General features: G+C 54.6%; 1 protein-coding gene across 8 annotated transcripts; it reads left to right on the forward strand.

Moving 5' to 3' along the window:
- The first annotated feature begins 85 nt into the window (after positions 1-85).
- PEX11G (peroxisomal biogenesis factor 11 gamma) lies at positions 86-15616 on the forward strand. Of its 8 annotated transcripts, none has more exons than XM_060297247.2 (7): positions 86-255; positions 5291-5514; positions 7604-7673; positions 9279-9467; positions 11856-12034; positions 14376-14438; positions 15056-15616. In XM_060297247.2, the coding sequence occupies exons 4-7, from the start codon at positions 9279-9281 to the stop codon at positions 15360-15362; spliced, it is 738 nt and encodes a 245-aa protein (XP_060153230.1). In that variant the 5' UTR covers positions 86-255; positions 5291-5514; positions 7604-7673; the 3' UTR covers positions 15363-15616. The 8 variants fall into 8 exon arrangements, with proteins under 8 accessions (XP_060153230.1, XP_060153231.1, XP_060153233.1 ...); XM_060297248.2 differs by having other exon boundaries at positions 86-244; XM_060297246.2 differs by lacking the exon at positions 86-255 and adding an exon at positions 285-1819.
- Positions 15617-15843: the final 227 nt, after the last annotated feature.

Consider the following 15843-nt stretch of genomic DNA (forward strand, 5'->3'; position numbering starts at 1 on the left):
GCCGCAGTGGGCGCGCGCGGGGGAGAGGCCGGTGCGGGCGCGGGAGTCCGCGTGCGCGTGCAGGTTGCTGGCCTGCATGGCGAGCGTGCGCTCCCGTGCCAGTTCCCGCTCCCGCTCCCTTGACAGCAGCGGTGACGCGGGCGCATACGCGCAGTGCGTCTCCGACAGGAGCTCCTGGCCGGCCCAGCGCGCGTCCTGTTGGAAGAGGGACGCGCGGGGCGGCGGCTGGCACAGCGGCCCACGGGTAACGTTCCGGTAGGCGGGAAAGTCCCGGTGCGACGCGGACTGCTTGGCGTCCACGTGCAGCCGCGGGTCGGGCCCCAGCGCAAAGTGCGAGGCCTTGAGCAATTCCAGCCAGGACATTGGGCACGGCAGGGGGGTTCCCGCGGCCATCGCGGGACGCAGCGCCACCTGTGAGGGCACGGAGAAGGGACTGAGCAGGTGCCCGCGGGGTCAATGCTGCCTTTTACTCCATTCTCTGTGCCAGGCACTGGATATCATAAGAAACAGGTGTAAGGGATTCCCTGGTGGTCTAGTGGTTAGGACTCCGGGCTTTCACTGTGGGGCTCGGGTTCAATCCCTGGTCAGGAAACTGAGATCTCGCAAGCCGGTTGGCACGGCCAAAAAAAGAAACAAAAAGAAACAGGTGTAGCCCCTCTGCCTGCCCCCAGGGAAAGTAGAGCTGTAAGTCATCACTCATACGGCACTTATAGTGTGCCAGGCATGGTTCTAGGCCCCCAGAGGGGGTCCATCATTAACAAACCAAGAGCCTTGCTTTTGTGGAGATGGTAATGGGGCCCAGAGGAGACAAACAATAATGTATAAATGTAATCACATAACTTGCAGAGTCAGTTACAAGCTGATAAGTGCTGTGGGGAAAAAAGTCACACAGGGTAGAAGGATGGGGTTTCGGGTGGAAGGGTTGTAGTTTTAAATAGTCAGGGAAGGCATCACTGAGATGATAGTTGAGCAAAGACCTGGAAAGAGGGGCAGCGGGGCATTTGGGTATCTGGGGGTAAGAGCATTCTGGTCAGAAGAAACAGCAGGTGCAAAGGCCCTGAGGCTGGTGCAGAGAAACGGGAAGAGCTGTAGAATTAACCACTGCACTTGACAGTTTGCTGCCAGAACCCACTCTCCTCACTCGCAGTCAGTTGTCGAGGCCATGGCTCTCCGCTCCTTCATGTCTGGGAACCCACTTCCGTCTCTCTGCCCAACCCTGGCCACTGTCCCATCTCTGCCACACACCGCCTCACTGGTTTTCCTGCCCTCTGCAGTTGTCCCAGGTCCTGACTATTCTTTCTGTCCTCAAGCTGTTTGAGGTTTACACACCTTCTACTCATTTCTCTGGGCTTTTAGCTCCGGGCTCCCAGCACCCCACTTAGCCGACTGCGACTTTCTGGCCTTTGCTCAGAGCTGAGGTGTTTCCCTCACTCTCCTCTCTGCACCTTAGAGACCAGACCCTTGGATGCCACCAGCACCCCTGGCTTAGCCTCTTCTCTTGTGGGAGGCCCTCCTGGATCACTTCAGCCCACAGCTATTTGCTCATGTCAATTTCTTTAGAAAACACATATCAAAGGTTTTAACGCGGCAACCACTTCAGCGTGGAGGATTTGATGTCAGAGGCCGCTGATGTCCATTATCCCCATTTCCCCAGGTTTTCCTCCCTGTCTGCTATCTAACACTCTTCTGCACAGGATAGGCCGAACCGTCTGAGTCACTGTACCGCTTAATGCCACTCCAGGGCTCATATACCTGCAATGTAGCCTTAGAGACATCTGTGCTCTCCACCTCCAGCCCCAAGACCACCAGGAACACACAGGTATTTGAACACATAGGGCTTGTTACCTGTTGCAGCGGGGAGGGCGTACTCTATGGACCTATCAGACTTGGGCTCGTCTTAGGTGCTTCCTGGGAGGTTTCGGTAAGCGGGGCTTTGCTCTGTGTTGGATTCTTTTACCGGTTGGAAATTTGACTTCCTTTTTTTGAGATGTTCCGACAAATAAAAATAATATATGAAAACATCAGGACAGGGAAGGGGGGCGGGGAGATGGGAAGTTGATGCTTAATGGGGACAGAGGTTCAGTTTGGGGAGATGAGAGCGTTCTGGAGATGGACGGTGGGGATGGCTGCACGACAGTGTGAATGTACTTAACGCCACTAAGCAATTAAAGATGTTTAAAGTGGTCAGTTTTATGTATATTGTACCACAATACAAAAAAAATTTTTTAAAGGAGAAAGCAATTTCTTAAAAAAAAAAAACAACTAACAAACAGATGAAATAAAAATGTAAGGTGGTGAACCTGTCCCAGTTCATGGTGCCCTAAATCACCTACTGAATGGGATCTTCCCTTCCTCCCTCCCTCCCTCCCTCCCACCCTCCCTCTCCTCTCCCTTCTTTCCTCCCTCCCTCCCTCCCTTCCTTCCTCCCTCCCTCCTTTCCTTCCTTCCTCTCTCCCTCTCTCTTTCTTTCTTCTTTCCTTTCCATATAGTTGACATAACACTGTGTGAGTTTAAGGTATACAACATACCGATCTTTGATACATTTCTATTGCAACATGGTTGCTACTGTAGCCTTAGCCAACATCTCTATGGTGTCACATAACTATCACTTCTTTCTAGTGTCTGCAACAATTAACATCTGGTCTCTTGGCGGGTTTAATGTCTATAATACAGTCCTCTGGTCTGTCGTCCCTGTACTTTGAATTTGAGCTCCAGGACTTATGTACTCAGTGGGTTCCTTTTCACTAAATTCAAGCAAAGTGTTGTGTTGTCCACTGGGTCGAGGTCCCATTACCTGCTCCCTAGCCCAGGGCTCTGCTGAGGGCTTTGGCCCAGCCAGGTTGATGCAAATATACATTTTCCCTGCCTGCTGGGAAAAGGAGGACCCAGGAGTTTGTAGATCCTGGATGCTGTCAGGAAGCAAGGGGGAGAGGTAACACCCTTACAGAGAAACAATAATTTGGATCACAAAGTCTAAGGAATGAAGTAAGATTAAAGCAGCGACTGGCAAAGACGCAGAAGTCATTTAGATTAGCCAGTAAATGTCTGGTTGCTGTTGTGAGTTGGACAATGTTCATGTTTTGTCTGTGTTCAGACACCATGATGGAGTGGGCTTGTTTTGTCTTGTTCAACCACGGTCACAGAGTGGCCTTGTCCAATGTGGGCGTTCTGTGAAATGCTGTGATCGCCAGGCCAGGCCCTAGCAACCACAAGGCCGGCTGTGAATGCCAGGCCGGTTCCTGTCTCTTTCCCAAAGGTCAACTCAGCCCTAACCCGATGGTGGCAGACACTGGGAGGGCGGGGCCCTGCCCACAAGACTCACCGCTGTCTCCTTGGTGCCTAGAACGGAGCCTGGTGCACAGCAGGCATCAGAGAAATGCCTTGTGTTTTTACAAGGTCCATGGGGACAGTACAGGCTCAAGAGAAGGGATCCAGTCACTCACGGAGCCGCTCCACAGCCCAAGGGGCCCCCTTCCCTCTGTGGGCCTTGGGCTTGGCTTGGACGTTTTCTGCTTTTTGTATGTGTGTGTATATAGTTTTTGTTTTAATTTTTTTGGCTGTACCGTGAGACTTGCGGGATCTTAGTTCCTCGACCAGCGATTGAACCCGGGCCCCCTGCAGTGGTAAGCGTGGAGTCCTAACCACTGGACCGCCAGGGAAGTCCCTGGATTTTTTCTGCTGATGGAGCAGTGTCCCCAGTTAGGGGGTTGGGGAGCACACAGACACCCGCACCCAAGTCTTAAGCAAGGAGGGCTGTGCTCGAATGTGAGGCTTAAAGAGTCTCTTGGATGTCTTGGGGAAGTCAGGCCCTTGGAAGGAGGCTGGGGCTCGGGGTCCAGGTAAGAGAGAATGGGGGCTGCCTATGGAGGAGGATGTGGGCTGGGAAAAAGTAGATGGATTCCGGGGATATTTTGGTGGCTGTTGGGACATGGGAGGGGCATACTGAGGTAAAGAGGTGAGAGTGATATCCAGGGCTGTGCCTGGGTGATGGGCAGGGGAGCCTCGAGATGGGAGTACAGAAGAGCAAGATGCCGCTGCTGTCAGTCTGATGTCAGTCTGGGAGTAGCTGAGTGTGAGGGGGCTTGTAGGATTTGCAGGGGAACTGTCCAGGGGGCAGGTGGGAGCAGTAGACAGGGCAGGATTGGAGAGAGATGGGGGGAGAGACCAGCAAAGAGGCGGCTAGGGAAATCGTGGGAGTGGATAGGATCTCCCAGGACAGTGCGGATGGAGCAGAAACAGTGAGCTTTTGACAGGGCGCTGAGCCCCACAGGCAACACTGCTTATTGAGAAGCTATTTTGTGCCACGCTGTGGGGATCTAGCTGTGACCAAGACAGATCCAAAGCCCTGCCCTGGTGGAGTTCACATTCTGTTGAGGAGAGACAAATAACTAGACAACCAGGCAAATAACTAGAGGACTAGGTTAAGCAGCAACATAGACAGTTATGTTAGGTAGTGTTACCAACTAAGAAGAAAAATAAGCCAGCAAGAAATGTGGGCAGGAAGTGCCCAGGAGGGTGTGCAGGGGAGGTCCCGTGAGAGGATGGCATTTGAATAAACATGAGGAGGAGGTGAGGGAAGGAGCCATGTGGGTATCTGGAGGGAGAGCTTTCCAGGCAGAGCGAACAGCACATGCAGAGGTCCCGAGTCAGGTATGGGCCGCAACTTCAGGGAACAGGAGGAGGGCAATGTGGTTGGATAGGAGTGAATGAGGCTGGGAGAGTGATAGGAGTCGAAATCAAGAGGAAATTTTTGTTTTTTTAAAGGAGATCAGTCAAGATCGTTAGTGATTAGGGACATGCAAAACAAAACCACGGTGAGATACCACTTCCCAGCTAGTAGGAGACGTGCCATGTGTGTCTCCTTACTGGTAAGCCAGCTTATCTTTCCCTGACCTCTATTGATTATTTTAGGCTCAGGAAAAATAGGAGAGCAGACGCAATCTTTCAAAGGAGGAAAGTACGCAGAGGCATTTCCTCAGCTGACTGGGAAGAGGAAGAAGAAAGCTGATGTACTATGAGAAGAGGATGGAGGTGGGGGGAGTAGGTGGTAAAGCGTACGTACGTTAGTCCGGACTGAGCCCATGCTGGCATGGCAATATTTTTGGATATGCTGGGTTAAAATGTATTATTAAAATTAATAGTCCAAGTGTTGGCATGAATGTGGAGAAACTGGAACCCTTCTGCATTGCTGGTGGGAATGTAAAATGGTGCAGCCACTGTGGAAAACAGTCTGGTGGCTTCTCAAAAAGTCAGACATTGTTACCGTATAATCCGGCAATTCTGCTCCTAGGTATATGCCCAAAGGAGTTGAAAGCAGGGACTAAAATGAGTACACGTACACCACGTTCATAGCAGCACTATTCACAAGAGTCAAAAGGTAGAGACAACCCAAGTGTCCATCAACCGATGAGCAGATAAACAAAATGTGACGGAGCCAGAGCATGGAATATTATTCAGCCACAAAAGGAATGAAGTACTGAGACATGCACAACGTGGATGAACCTCGAAAACAGGGTCAGTGAAAGAAGCCAGACACAAATGTTCACATATGGTATGATTCTATTTATATGAAATATCCAGAACAGGTAAGTCCATAGACACAGAAAGCAGATGGTGGTTGCTAGGGGTTAGGGAGAGGAGGAATAGAGTGACTGCTCGAAAGAGTGACAAAGTTTCCTTTGAGGGTGATGAAAACATTTTAAAACTCTAAAGGAGGGATGTCTGTACAACACGTGAGTGTACTAAATGCCACTGAATTGTACATCTTTTTAAAAAATATTTATTTATTTATTTTTATTTGGTGGCTTCGGGTCTTAGTTGCAGCAGGCGGGCTCCTTAGTTGCGGCTTGCAGGCTCCTTAGTTGTGGCATGTGAACTCTTAGTTGCAGCACACATGTGGGATTTAGTTCCCTGACCAGGGATTGAAACTGGACCACCTGCATTGGGAGTGCGGAGTCTTTTTTAAAAAATTTTTAATAAATTTATTTATTCATTTATTTAATTTTTGGCTGCATTGGGTCTTTGCTGCTGCACGCGGGTTTTCTCTAGTTGCTGAGAGCCGGGGCTGCTCTTTGTTGTGGTGCGCAGGCTTCTCATTGTGGTGGCTTCTCTTGTTGCGGAGCGCGGGCTCTAGGCGAGCGGGCTTCAGTAGTTGCGGCTTGCGGGCTCTAAAGCGCAGGCTCAGTAGTTGTGGCGTACGGGTTTAGTTGCTCTGCAGCATGTGGGATCTTCCCGGACCAGGGATCGAACCCGTGTCCCCTGCATTGGCAGGCGGATTCTTAACCACTGCACCACCAGGGAAGGCCCGGGAGTGCAGAGTCTTAACCACAATGCCACCAGGGAAGTCACTGAATTGTATATCTTAAAATGGTGAACTTTTTGTTATGTGAATTTCACCTCAACTTAACAAAAAAAAAAAAAAAAAAAAGGAAACAGGCTATGCTAACTTTTTGAGAAAATGTCTTTGATTTTTTTGACCGGCTAGTCCATAGAGACTGCACAAAATTCAAAAGCTACAAAACAGTGCAAAGGTGAACATTTTAATCTCTTCCCAGTGACAACCAAAGAATGTTGCTCACTGTCTGGCTCTACAAGGACTGAGTCATTGGCAACTGCAGTCACTGATCTTCATCAAACCCTGACGGGAGTTCAGGGCCGAAGATCAGGAATGAGGCTCTTTCTGCTCGGGGAAAAACTGGCAGGACTTCAGATAGATATTTTCAGGACAAATTTTTTATGAGCCTGGATTCTTGCATCTTTCCAAACTAAGAAAAGCACTAAAATCATTAACTGCAGTATTTGTTCCTTGTGACCAGAAGCTACCTTCTCCTGAGATGTGTGATTACACATACCCTTCTCCAAAATCACACATATACTGACCTTCCCCCCACCTTTTCCTCAGAGCTGTCTGAGGCTGTGTCTAGGGCTACAGTCCTCAGTAAATCCCTCAATAAAACGGAAACTCGGGCTTCCCTGGTGGTGCAGTGGTTGAGAATCTGCCTGCCAGTGCAGGGGACACGGGTTCGAGCCCTGGTCTGGGAAGATCCCACATGCTGCGGAGCAACTAGGCCCGTGAGCCACAACTACTGAGCCTGCGCGTCTGGAGCCTGTGCTCCCCAACAAGAGAGGCCGCGAGAATGAGAGGCCTGCGCACCGCGATGAAGAGTGGCCCCCACTCGCCGCGACTAGAGAAAGCCCTCGCGCAGAAACGAAGACACAACACAGCCAAAAATAAATAAATAAATAAATAACAAAAAGCAAACAAAAAACCCCCGAAACTCACAGCTCTCACGGTGTGTGTTTTTATTTGTCAATACCAGCCGCCCAGTTATCCTCTCTGGTGCAATTCCAGTTATCAGATTCTCGTCTATTCTTCTAGAACGGTTCTATGCGTTTCCTTGACTTTTTTTTTTTTAAAGGGGAAGAGTTTATTTATTTATGCATTCATGCATGCATGATCTTAGTCCCAGGGACTGAACCTGCGCCCCCTGCAGTGGAAGCACAGCGTCCTAACCACTGGACCGCCAGGGAATTCCCCCAAGTTTCCTTGACTTTCTAAAAATGCCTTACATGATATGACAACAGCCATCCATGCTCCCTACAGACAAGAAGACAATACAGAAAGGGTGACGCAGAAAAATTAGAGAACTCCCTTCTTGGACCACGGCAAACAGGTTGGTGTTTTGCTTGGAATATTTTTGTGTGTGGGGGCAGTTGGTTACCTTTGAAAACTCGGGTAGCTAACTCCGAGGATCCACCTGGGTGCACAGGCCCTGGGGAGCGCACACGTGGCGGCCCCAAGGCTGCAAACTCTGTCCCTCCCAGCAGCAGACAAACGGTCAAGTGCCCCACAAACAGTCGCAGCCGCGCCTGCGCAGACCGTTCCCGGGAGCGCGCAGCCTGGTGCCGGGCCCGCCCCCTGGCGCGGCGCGCTGACGTCGAGGTGACGTCACGGCGGATCGCCATGGTGGCCCTGAGCGGTCTGGCGTCGGCGCTGGAGTCCTATAGGGGCCGCGACCGCCTGGTGAGGCTGGGGTGGAGCGCGACCAGAGGTCTCGGAGTCGGGCCAAAGCCCCGAGACCCGGACACTGAGGCCAGAGAGGGAGCGGGGTCACTCACGATCCCCCAGGGCAGAGGCCCTGTCCCCGAGTAGTGGACATGTAGGTTGTTCCGGCCACCCCATCGTGACTGAACAGTTACAGTACCAACTAAATCCTCACGTCTGCGCATTGGGATCCGGCCGGATCACTGTAGCTGGTCGTTGGGTCCCAAACAATATCGTATGAGGATTTAGGATGTTGCAGGGCCCCCTCTGGCTGGACATGTAGGATCGGACTAGGCCACTGTAGTTGGTCCCTGAGTTGTCCCAAACAATCTCACACGGGAATTTAAGATTTTGCAGGGCTTTCCCTATGGCTGGATGTGTAGGATCTCACCACATCCCCTCTGGTTGGGTAGATTGTTCCTTCCAGGCCCCTGAGGTCAGACTCTGAGCTTGTCCCAATCAGTCTCTTACAGGTAGGCATTCAGGTTGTACTAGGGAATGTACCAGTAGCTGGGCATTCAGGTTCCAACCAAATCCCGTATGATCGGGTGTTCAGGTTCTAACAAACGCCCCCAAGCTGGACATTTAAATTGCAGCGTTTTTGCCATTACAAAGGTGCTGAAAAGGAATGACAAGTAAAAATAATATATAAAACAACAGGAAAAAGTATCTTCTGAAAAGCAGATGATACAAAGATATAAGGGTGGTGATGCAGACCCAGTTCGCCATGCCCCAAATCACCCACTGATTCCCAAATCACCACTGGGTTCCTTCTCAGTAAAGTAATAAAAACAAATGATCCTTTTGTCCACTGGGTTGAGGCCTGGTCACCTTCCCAATCCACAGCCCAGCCACAGAATTTCGTGCAGCCAGGTAGATGCAAATATATTCAATACATTTCCACCTAGCCCTCCTACATGCTGGGAAAAGGAGGATCCAGGAGGTGGGAAATGGGGGTTTCTTTTTCTTGTCCCCATCACATATGTCTCCAAAGACTGTGCCATTCAGTGACATGAGCCAATACTCTTAGTTTCCCAGTGCCTTTTGGACAATGATGTCATGTGTCTCCATTTATCCCACCTACAAGTATCCTTTTCAACTTTTGGCTTTTACTGGAAGTTTGTTGATGGAGACTCGTCCTCCCACTTGATCTTATGGGGTCCACGGCCAGGTCAGGGGTGATCCAGCTCAGTCCTGCCCCAGGGCCATGCTGACTGCTTCTGGTTTCCCACAGATGCGAACGCTGGGGTACTGCTGCCAGCTGGTGGGCGGGGTCCTGGTGGAACAATGTCCTGCCAGGTCAGAAGTGGGGACACGCCTGCTGGCACTGTCCTCCCAACTCAGCCACTGCAGGACCGTCCTGCGACTCTTTGATGACGTGGCCATGTTCGTCTACACCAAGCAGTACGGCCTGGGGGCAGAGGTAACAGGGCGCATTGGGCTGAAGGGAGGAGGTGTGGACCCCGGGAAGTCAGCGTCTTATGGACTGGTCTTTATAAAGGCAATCATGTGGGCAGTTTACTACTTTTTTCAATTTTACTTTTTTTTTTTTTTGGCCACACTGCACAGCATGTGGGATCTTAGCTCCCTGACCAGGGATGGAACCTGCGCCCCCTGCATTGGAAGTGTGGAGTCTTGACCACTGGACCACCAGGGAAGTCCCCAATTTTACTACTTTTGGAGACAATCCGATGTTCTCATTTCAATTTTAATTAAAAAAATTAGCTCATACGTTTGCACATCCCTAAAGACTACGTAATTAAAAAGTCTCTCTCCTTCCTGACCCTCTGGCCGCCAATTTTCCTCCTCAGAGGCAGCCACTGTTGTCAGCTTCTTGTGTTTCCTTTATCAGGTCTCCTGCACCTGCACAGGCAAATACACATTGCTTACATAAATAGTTGCATGCCATTTACACTCTTCTGCCACTTGCTTTTTTCACGTAACAGTACAACTTGGAGGTCATTCCATATCAATCCAAAAGAAGCTCCTTCCAGGAATTCCCTGGCAGTCCAGAGGTTAGGACTCCATGCTTTCACTGCCGAGGGCCCAGGTTCCATCCCTGGTCGGGGAACTGAGATCCTAGCAAGCCACGTGGTGCAGCCAAAAACAAAAACAAAAAACAAAAGAAGCTTCTTCCTTCTTTATGGCCACGGAGTACACATGTATAGCCAGATGGTGATTTACTGAACTGATCCCCTGTTGGACACGTAGATTAGTTACGTCTTGCCGTTACTACAACAGAACCGCATCATTTCACCAGTGGATCTAGAGCAGTGTTCCTCATCTGGGTGGTGGTACGATCTTGTGCCCCCCAGGGGATGGGCTGAGAAGCTGCCCTGGGCCAGCCTGGCTGAGTCATGCCCCCTTCCTGGGCTGCCCTGCCCCTGCTCTCCAAGGGTCTCCTCTCTGACTCACTTACTCAGATGCTCCCCCATTCTGCCCCAGTGCCCGTGGCCTGATCATCCCCAATCTCAAGTGTTTCCCTGGACTTTCCTCCTGCTTTGACACCCATCTCTTCAGCTTCCTGTGCATCCCCCCCATCTCCTCTGTGAGGACTCCCCTGAGTCCCCAGGCAAGGGGTGGGGGGCTCCCTGCATCTCCTAGGTCCCTTGGCCAGAACAAGAACCTCTTTTGTTGGTCCCCACCCGTGCTCCCACCTCCCGCCCCGGTGAGAATCTCCTCCCCAGCGTAGGGCCCGGACCTTGCTGCTTCTCAGGAAACAGCAGCGGAATGAGCACGTTGGGGTCGGGGTGGGAGGCCCCGTCCTCACGGAGGGGTGAAGTGTGCCAGAACACCCCAGAAGGCCCCAGACAGGATGGCGGAGCTGGAGTGGGATTCAGAACCCAGAGGGAGGCAGGATCACAGCTGGCCAGTAGGAAGGAGGCGGGCAGCGAGCATTGGTGGGGCCTTGGTTGGGAGGGCGGGGTTCCTGGGACGACAGAGAAGAGGCAGAGGGTATGGCAGGCAGTGAGGATGACGAGGTTAAAGGTAGAGAAGTGAAGGACTTGGCTGGCGACCCGGCCAGCTTGGAGGCCTTGAGGGGGCCGGACCCTGAGGGGCGGAGCCCAGGGTAGAGGCTCCGGCAGCCTCAACTGGCCCTGCCTCGCTGGGCAAGCAGGGGTTCAGGACTCGGGGTTGGAGGGCATGGGATTTGCAACTCAACAGCCTGAGGCCCATCCCTGTATGAGATGGGGCAGCTGGCAGCTTCCTCTAAGAGCCTCAGTTTGCCTGTTTGCAGGGGTGGTGACCCCTTTCTGCTTTGGGGGAGCTGACCCAAGCCTTGCAGTGTAGTGCCTGCTGGAAGTTGGCACCGGGTGTGTGGCAGCCCACCCGGCCACCCTGATCTGCCTGCTCAGGGCTCCCTGTGGGGCTGCCTCCCCTGCTCCCCTCACAGGGTCCTGTACCAGACACCCACGCACAGGAGCTAGGAAGGCTCTGATGCAGGGTGTCCCAAGTTGTCCTACACGGGAATCACCCGGGGACTTAAAAAAATTTCCTGGTGCTGGGGCCCACCCCAGCCTTGGTGAGGCAGAATCCCTGGGGCTGGGGGCTGGGTGTGGCGTTTTTGAAACTCCTTGGGGGATTCCACTGAGTTCAGTGGAACTGAGCTCAGACCCGCCACTCCGCTGGGCAATGTTGACCACACTGCTGAGAAATCAGGCCTTTGTTCTCCTGCAGTGCCAGCTACAGGCCAGCCTGCCAGGCCTGGACATTGCCCTGTGACTGCCACCTGGCATGGCCTGGGCGCCTAACATGGGCAGTGGGTAGGTCTGATCCTAGGTCCATCCCCCCATCTCTCCCGGTCCTGCAGGAGGAGGCCATCTTTGTCCGCTGCGTGTCTGTCCTGGGCAACCTGGCTGACCAGCTCTACTACCCCTGTGAGCACATCGCCTGGGCTGCCGACGCCAAAATCCTCCACGTGGAGTCTGCGCCGTGGTTAACACTGAGCACAGCCCTCTGGGGCCTCTCCCTGCTCCTGGGGATTGCTAGGTAAGCAGCGGGGCCGCCCGCCAGGGGGCTGGAAGGGAACACCCGAGATCCCCAGGCTGACGGGAAGACAGGCTGGAGGCGCGGGGGTCTTTGCCTCCTCTGCTTTTCCTCCTCACCACCTCACTGTCTCCGTCCCCTATTGCCGCTGAAACAGATTTCCACAAACTCGGCGGCTTCAAGCAACACAAATTGATCATCTTAACAGTTCTGGAGGTCGGAAGTCCAAAATGGGTCTCACTGGGCTAAAATCAAGGTGTGGGCAGGGCTGAGTTCCTTTCTGGAGGCTCCAGAGGGGAACCTGTTTCCTGGCCTTTTCCAGCTTCTAGAGGCTGCCTGCATTCCTCGGCTTGTGGCCCCGTCCTCCATCTGTATTTTGTTTTTTGATTTTTTACAATTTTATTTATTTATTTGGCTGTGTTAGGTCTTTGTTGTGCGCGGGCTTTCTCTAGTTGCGGCGAGCGGGGGCTACTCTTCGTTGCGGTGCACGGGCTTCTCATTGCGGTGGCTTCTCTTGTTGCGGAGCTCGGGCTCTAGGCGTGTGGGCTTCAGTAGTTGTGGCTCGCGGGCTCTGGAGCGCAGGCTCAGCAGTTGTGGCGCACGGTCTTAGTTGCCTCGGGGCCTGTGGGATCTTCCCGGACCAGGGCTCGAACCCGTGCCCCCTGCATTGGCAGGTGGATTCTTAACCACTGCGCCACCAGGGAAGCTTTTTGATGTAAGCTCCCCTCGCAGCCACAATGGCTGTCGTGGAGCTGGCCCGTCCCTCTGGGCATTGGCCTTCCTCGCGTGATTGGGCAGCCTGGGCTGGGCTATGGCTGCTCTGAGGCTGCAGCGTCTCCTCAGGCTGCCTTGTGACCTCCGGCCCCAAGAGACTGAAGGGGCAGCCTTGGTTCCCTTAATTTTTTTAAATAGACTTTTTCTTGGGGGCAGTTTTAGGTTCACAGCAGAACGGAGCCGGAAGTAGAGAGTTCCCATGTACGTACCCCCTACACACACACAGCCTCCCCTACCATCCACACGGCACCAGAGCACGGCGTTTGTTACAATCGATGAACCGACGCTGGCACAGCGTAATCACCCCACGTCCATGGTTTACATCAGGGTTCACGCCCTGTGTTGCCCGATCTGTGAGTTGTATCCACCAGTGACGTATCATACAGAATATTTTCACTGCCCTAAACATCCCATTTTTAGGATGAATATGCTCTGCCTGTTAGTCCATGCATTTTTAGAGCTTCTAGTTTTCCCCTCATTTCTCTGTATGCGATGTGAGCAAGGGTGTGGGGCTTGGGAAGCATTTCGTGGGTGCTCATGATGACCGGGGGTTCCTGAGACCCCAGGGTGCCGGAGAGTCATGTGGGAGGTTGTTGAAATGTAGGTGCCTGGCCCAGGCTCCCAGAGGTTCTGATTCTTCAGGTCTGGGGGCCCAGGAGCATCATTTTGCCTGAGTCCCCCTGGTGGCTCTGATGCAGAGCCACTGACCTCACTGAAGGTGCTGCCCTCTGTCCCATCCCCTCAGGGAACATGTCAACTGGATGGGTACACAGTGGCTGGGAAGATGTGATCAGGCCCTGGACGGACCTCTGAGTCAGGAAGCCTGGCTGAGGTCAGCTTTCCAACTGGTGGGACTCGGCACATTCACGTCCCTGCACGCCCCACAGCCCAGGCTGCAGGGTGCAAGGGCCGTGCAGAGCAGCCTGGTTGGACACCACCAGGGCCCCAGAGTCCCCAGGGAGCTCTAGAGGATGCCCATCTGATGGCCGCTTCCTCAGTCTGCAGACACCAGCCCTCGGGGCCCAAAAGGTCATCTAGTTTCACCTCAGACAGGTCTGGCCAGTGTCCAGGGTGTGTGTGTGGGGGGAGGGGGCAGGCCTGGCGCCCATCTGGACCCCATTTCCCTGGTGAGCCAGCCGAGGCGCAGGGAGGGGAACAGCTTCCCCAGGCCGGCTGTGGGCCAGCCTCGGTGTCCTCATCCACAGAGGGGTGGCTTCCCAGCTGGGCCATCAACCCTGCACGTGGCACAATGTTCTTTTGAGCTGTGGTCCTGGGGCCAGTGGTTCACAGAGGCCGGGCTGGAGCCTGACTGGCCAGGTCAGAAGCACCGGACACTCCCAAACCTGCAGCCCAATAGGTGGGGGGGCCTGCCTTCGGGATGAGTCCCCAGGAGCTTCCGAGGCACGGCTGCTCTGGCGCGCCAGAAGGGCGCAGGACAGATGGAGCCATCCACTGGCGAGGCTGGCAAACTTTACAGGGAACCTGTGGCCACAGTGGCAGGCGGGGCCTCCCCTCAGGCCCCTGCGCACCCCACCCGGCTTCTCCAACCCCGTCCTCTGTGGTGTTGCAGGTCCCTGTGGATGGTCCTGAAGCTGAGACAGAGGCTGAGGAGCCCCCTGGCAGCCCTCACCAGGTACGACGTCCGGGGCTTTGCCCAGGAGACAGGCCGACTTCTTCCTGCAGTCCGGGTACCCCAAAGGGTCTCCCCAAGCCAGGGAGGTGCTCAGAGTCACCAGCGATGAGCCCCGCCCTGTGCAGGCCCCGTTGTTGGGGGGGGCATGATGTGTGCCACATCGAGGGGCCTCGCTGCTGCCTCCGGGTGGATGTAGCACTTTTACAGATGGGGAAACTGAGGCTAGCTGCAGGCCCCCTAGGCAGGAAGTGGCAGAGCCAGGACTCCAGGGCTGAGCCTTCACGGCCGTGCCCCCATCAGGGAGGATGATGGGAGATGGAGTCCGTTTGCTGAGGACCAAGGTCAGTCACTATCTCATCCTGGGAGAGAACACGGGGTAGGGCCACTCCCAGCACAAGCCCAGAAGCTGCCCACACCCCTGCCCAGCTCCACGGGCTCAGGAGGACGGAGGTGTGGACCTGAGACTCTCGCTCCCGCCGTGGGCAACCTCTGGCGAGTGTGACCTGGACGCAGCCCTGCCAGTCCTCCTCCCTCCCCAGCACTCCTTGCCCTGCCCTTGTGGGTGGGCGGGGGGCGCCCGGGCCTTCCCTGAGCACCCCCCAACTCTGCTCCCACAGCCGGCTGCCCCAGGGCAAGCGGAGCGACATGGAGGCCCAGATCCGGTCGGAGGCGCTGACCCTGCTGAGCAACCTGGCTGACCTGGCCAACGCGGTGCACTGGCTGCCCCCGGGCATCCTGTGGGCCGGCCGCTTCCCCCCGTGGCTGGTGGGCCTCCTGGGCACCATCTCCTCGCTCCTCAGCATGTACCAGGCAGTCGGGGCCGGCGGCCAGGCCTACGCCGCCCCTGACGGACCGGGGAGCCGGAACCCTGACGGCGGCCCTTCCCACGGAGCAGCGATCGCCGGGGAGGGGCCAGGTCTTTAATTGAGCAGATCAAGGCCAGGTGTGGGGAGGCGCGGCCAGAGGATGCGCAGAGCAGCCTGGGGCACGAGCCCCCAGAGGGGCGGGTGTGTGTGGGCGGAGTGGGTAGACCCCGAGACTCGGTGCAGTGGAACAGGCACCCGCAGGCCGGAGTCCTGTACCCAAAAGGCGAGCAGGGGAGCCGGGTTGGGATGGCGAGCGCCAGGTGGGCCTGAAGAAAGTGAAATGAGAATCAATTAAAGGCGGTGGTGCTGCTGCGAGGCCAGATGTGAGAGCTTATTCCTAACGCCCCGGTCCCTCCTGTCTGCTCACTCACACGCCCTCTCTCCCGGGCGGGCGGGGGTGCCCCTGGGCCTTATTTTAGGGAGGGTGTGCAGGTGCCCCTGTGGGCCTGGGTTCAGCCTCCTGCAGGCTGGAGCCGCAGTGGGAAACCACACTTCCCCGCCCGCCTTTGCAGCATCCTTGGCCGGTGGTCCCCTCCGAC

Source organism: Globicephala melas, chromosome 3 (assembly GCF_963455315.2).
Source record: "Globicephala melas chromosome 3, mGloMel1.2, whole genome shotgun sequence".
Lineage (NCBI taxonomy): Eukaryota > Metazoa > Chordata > Mammalia > Artiodactyla > Delphinidae > Globicephala > Globicephala melas.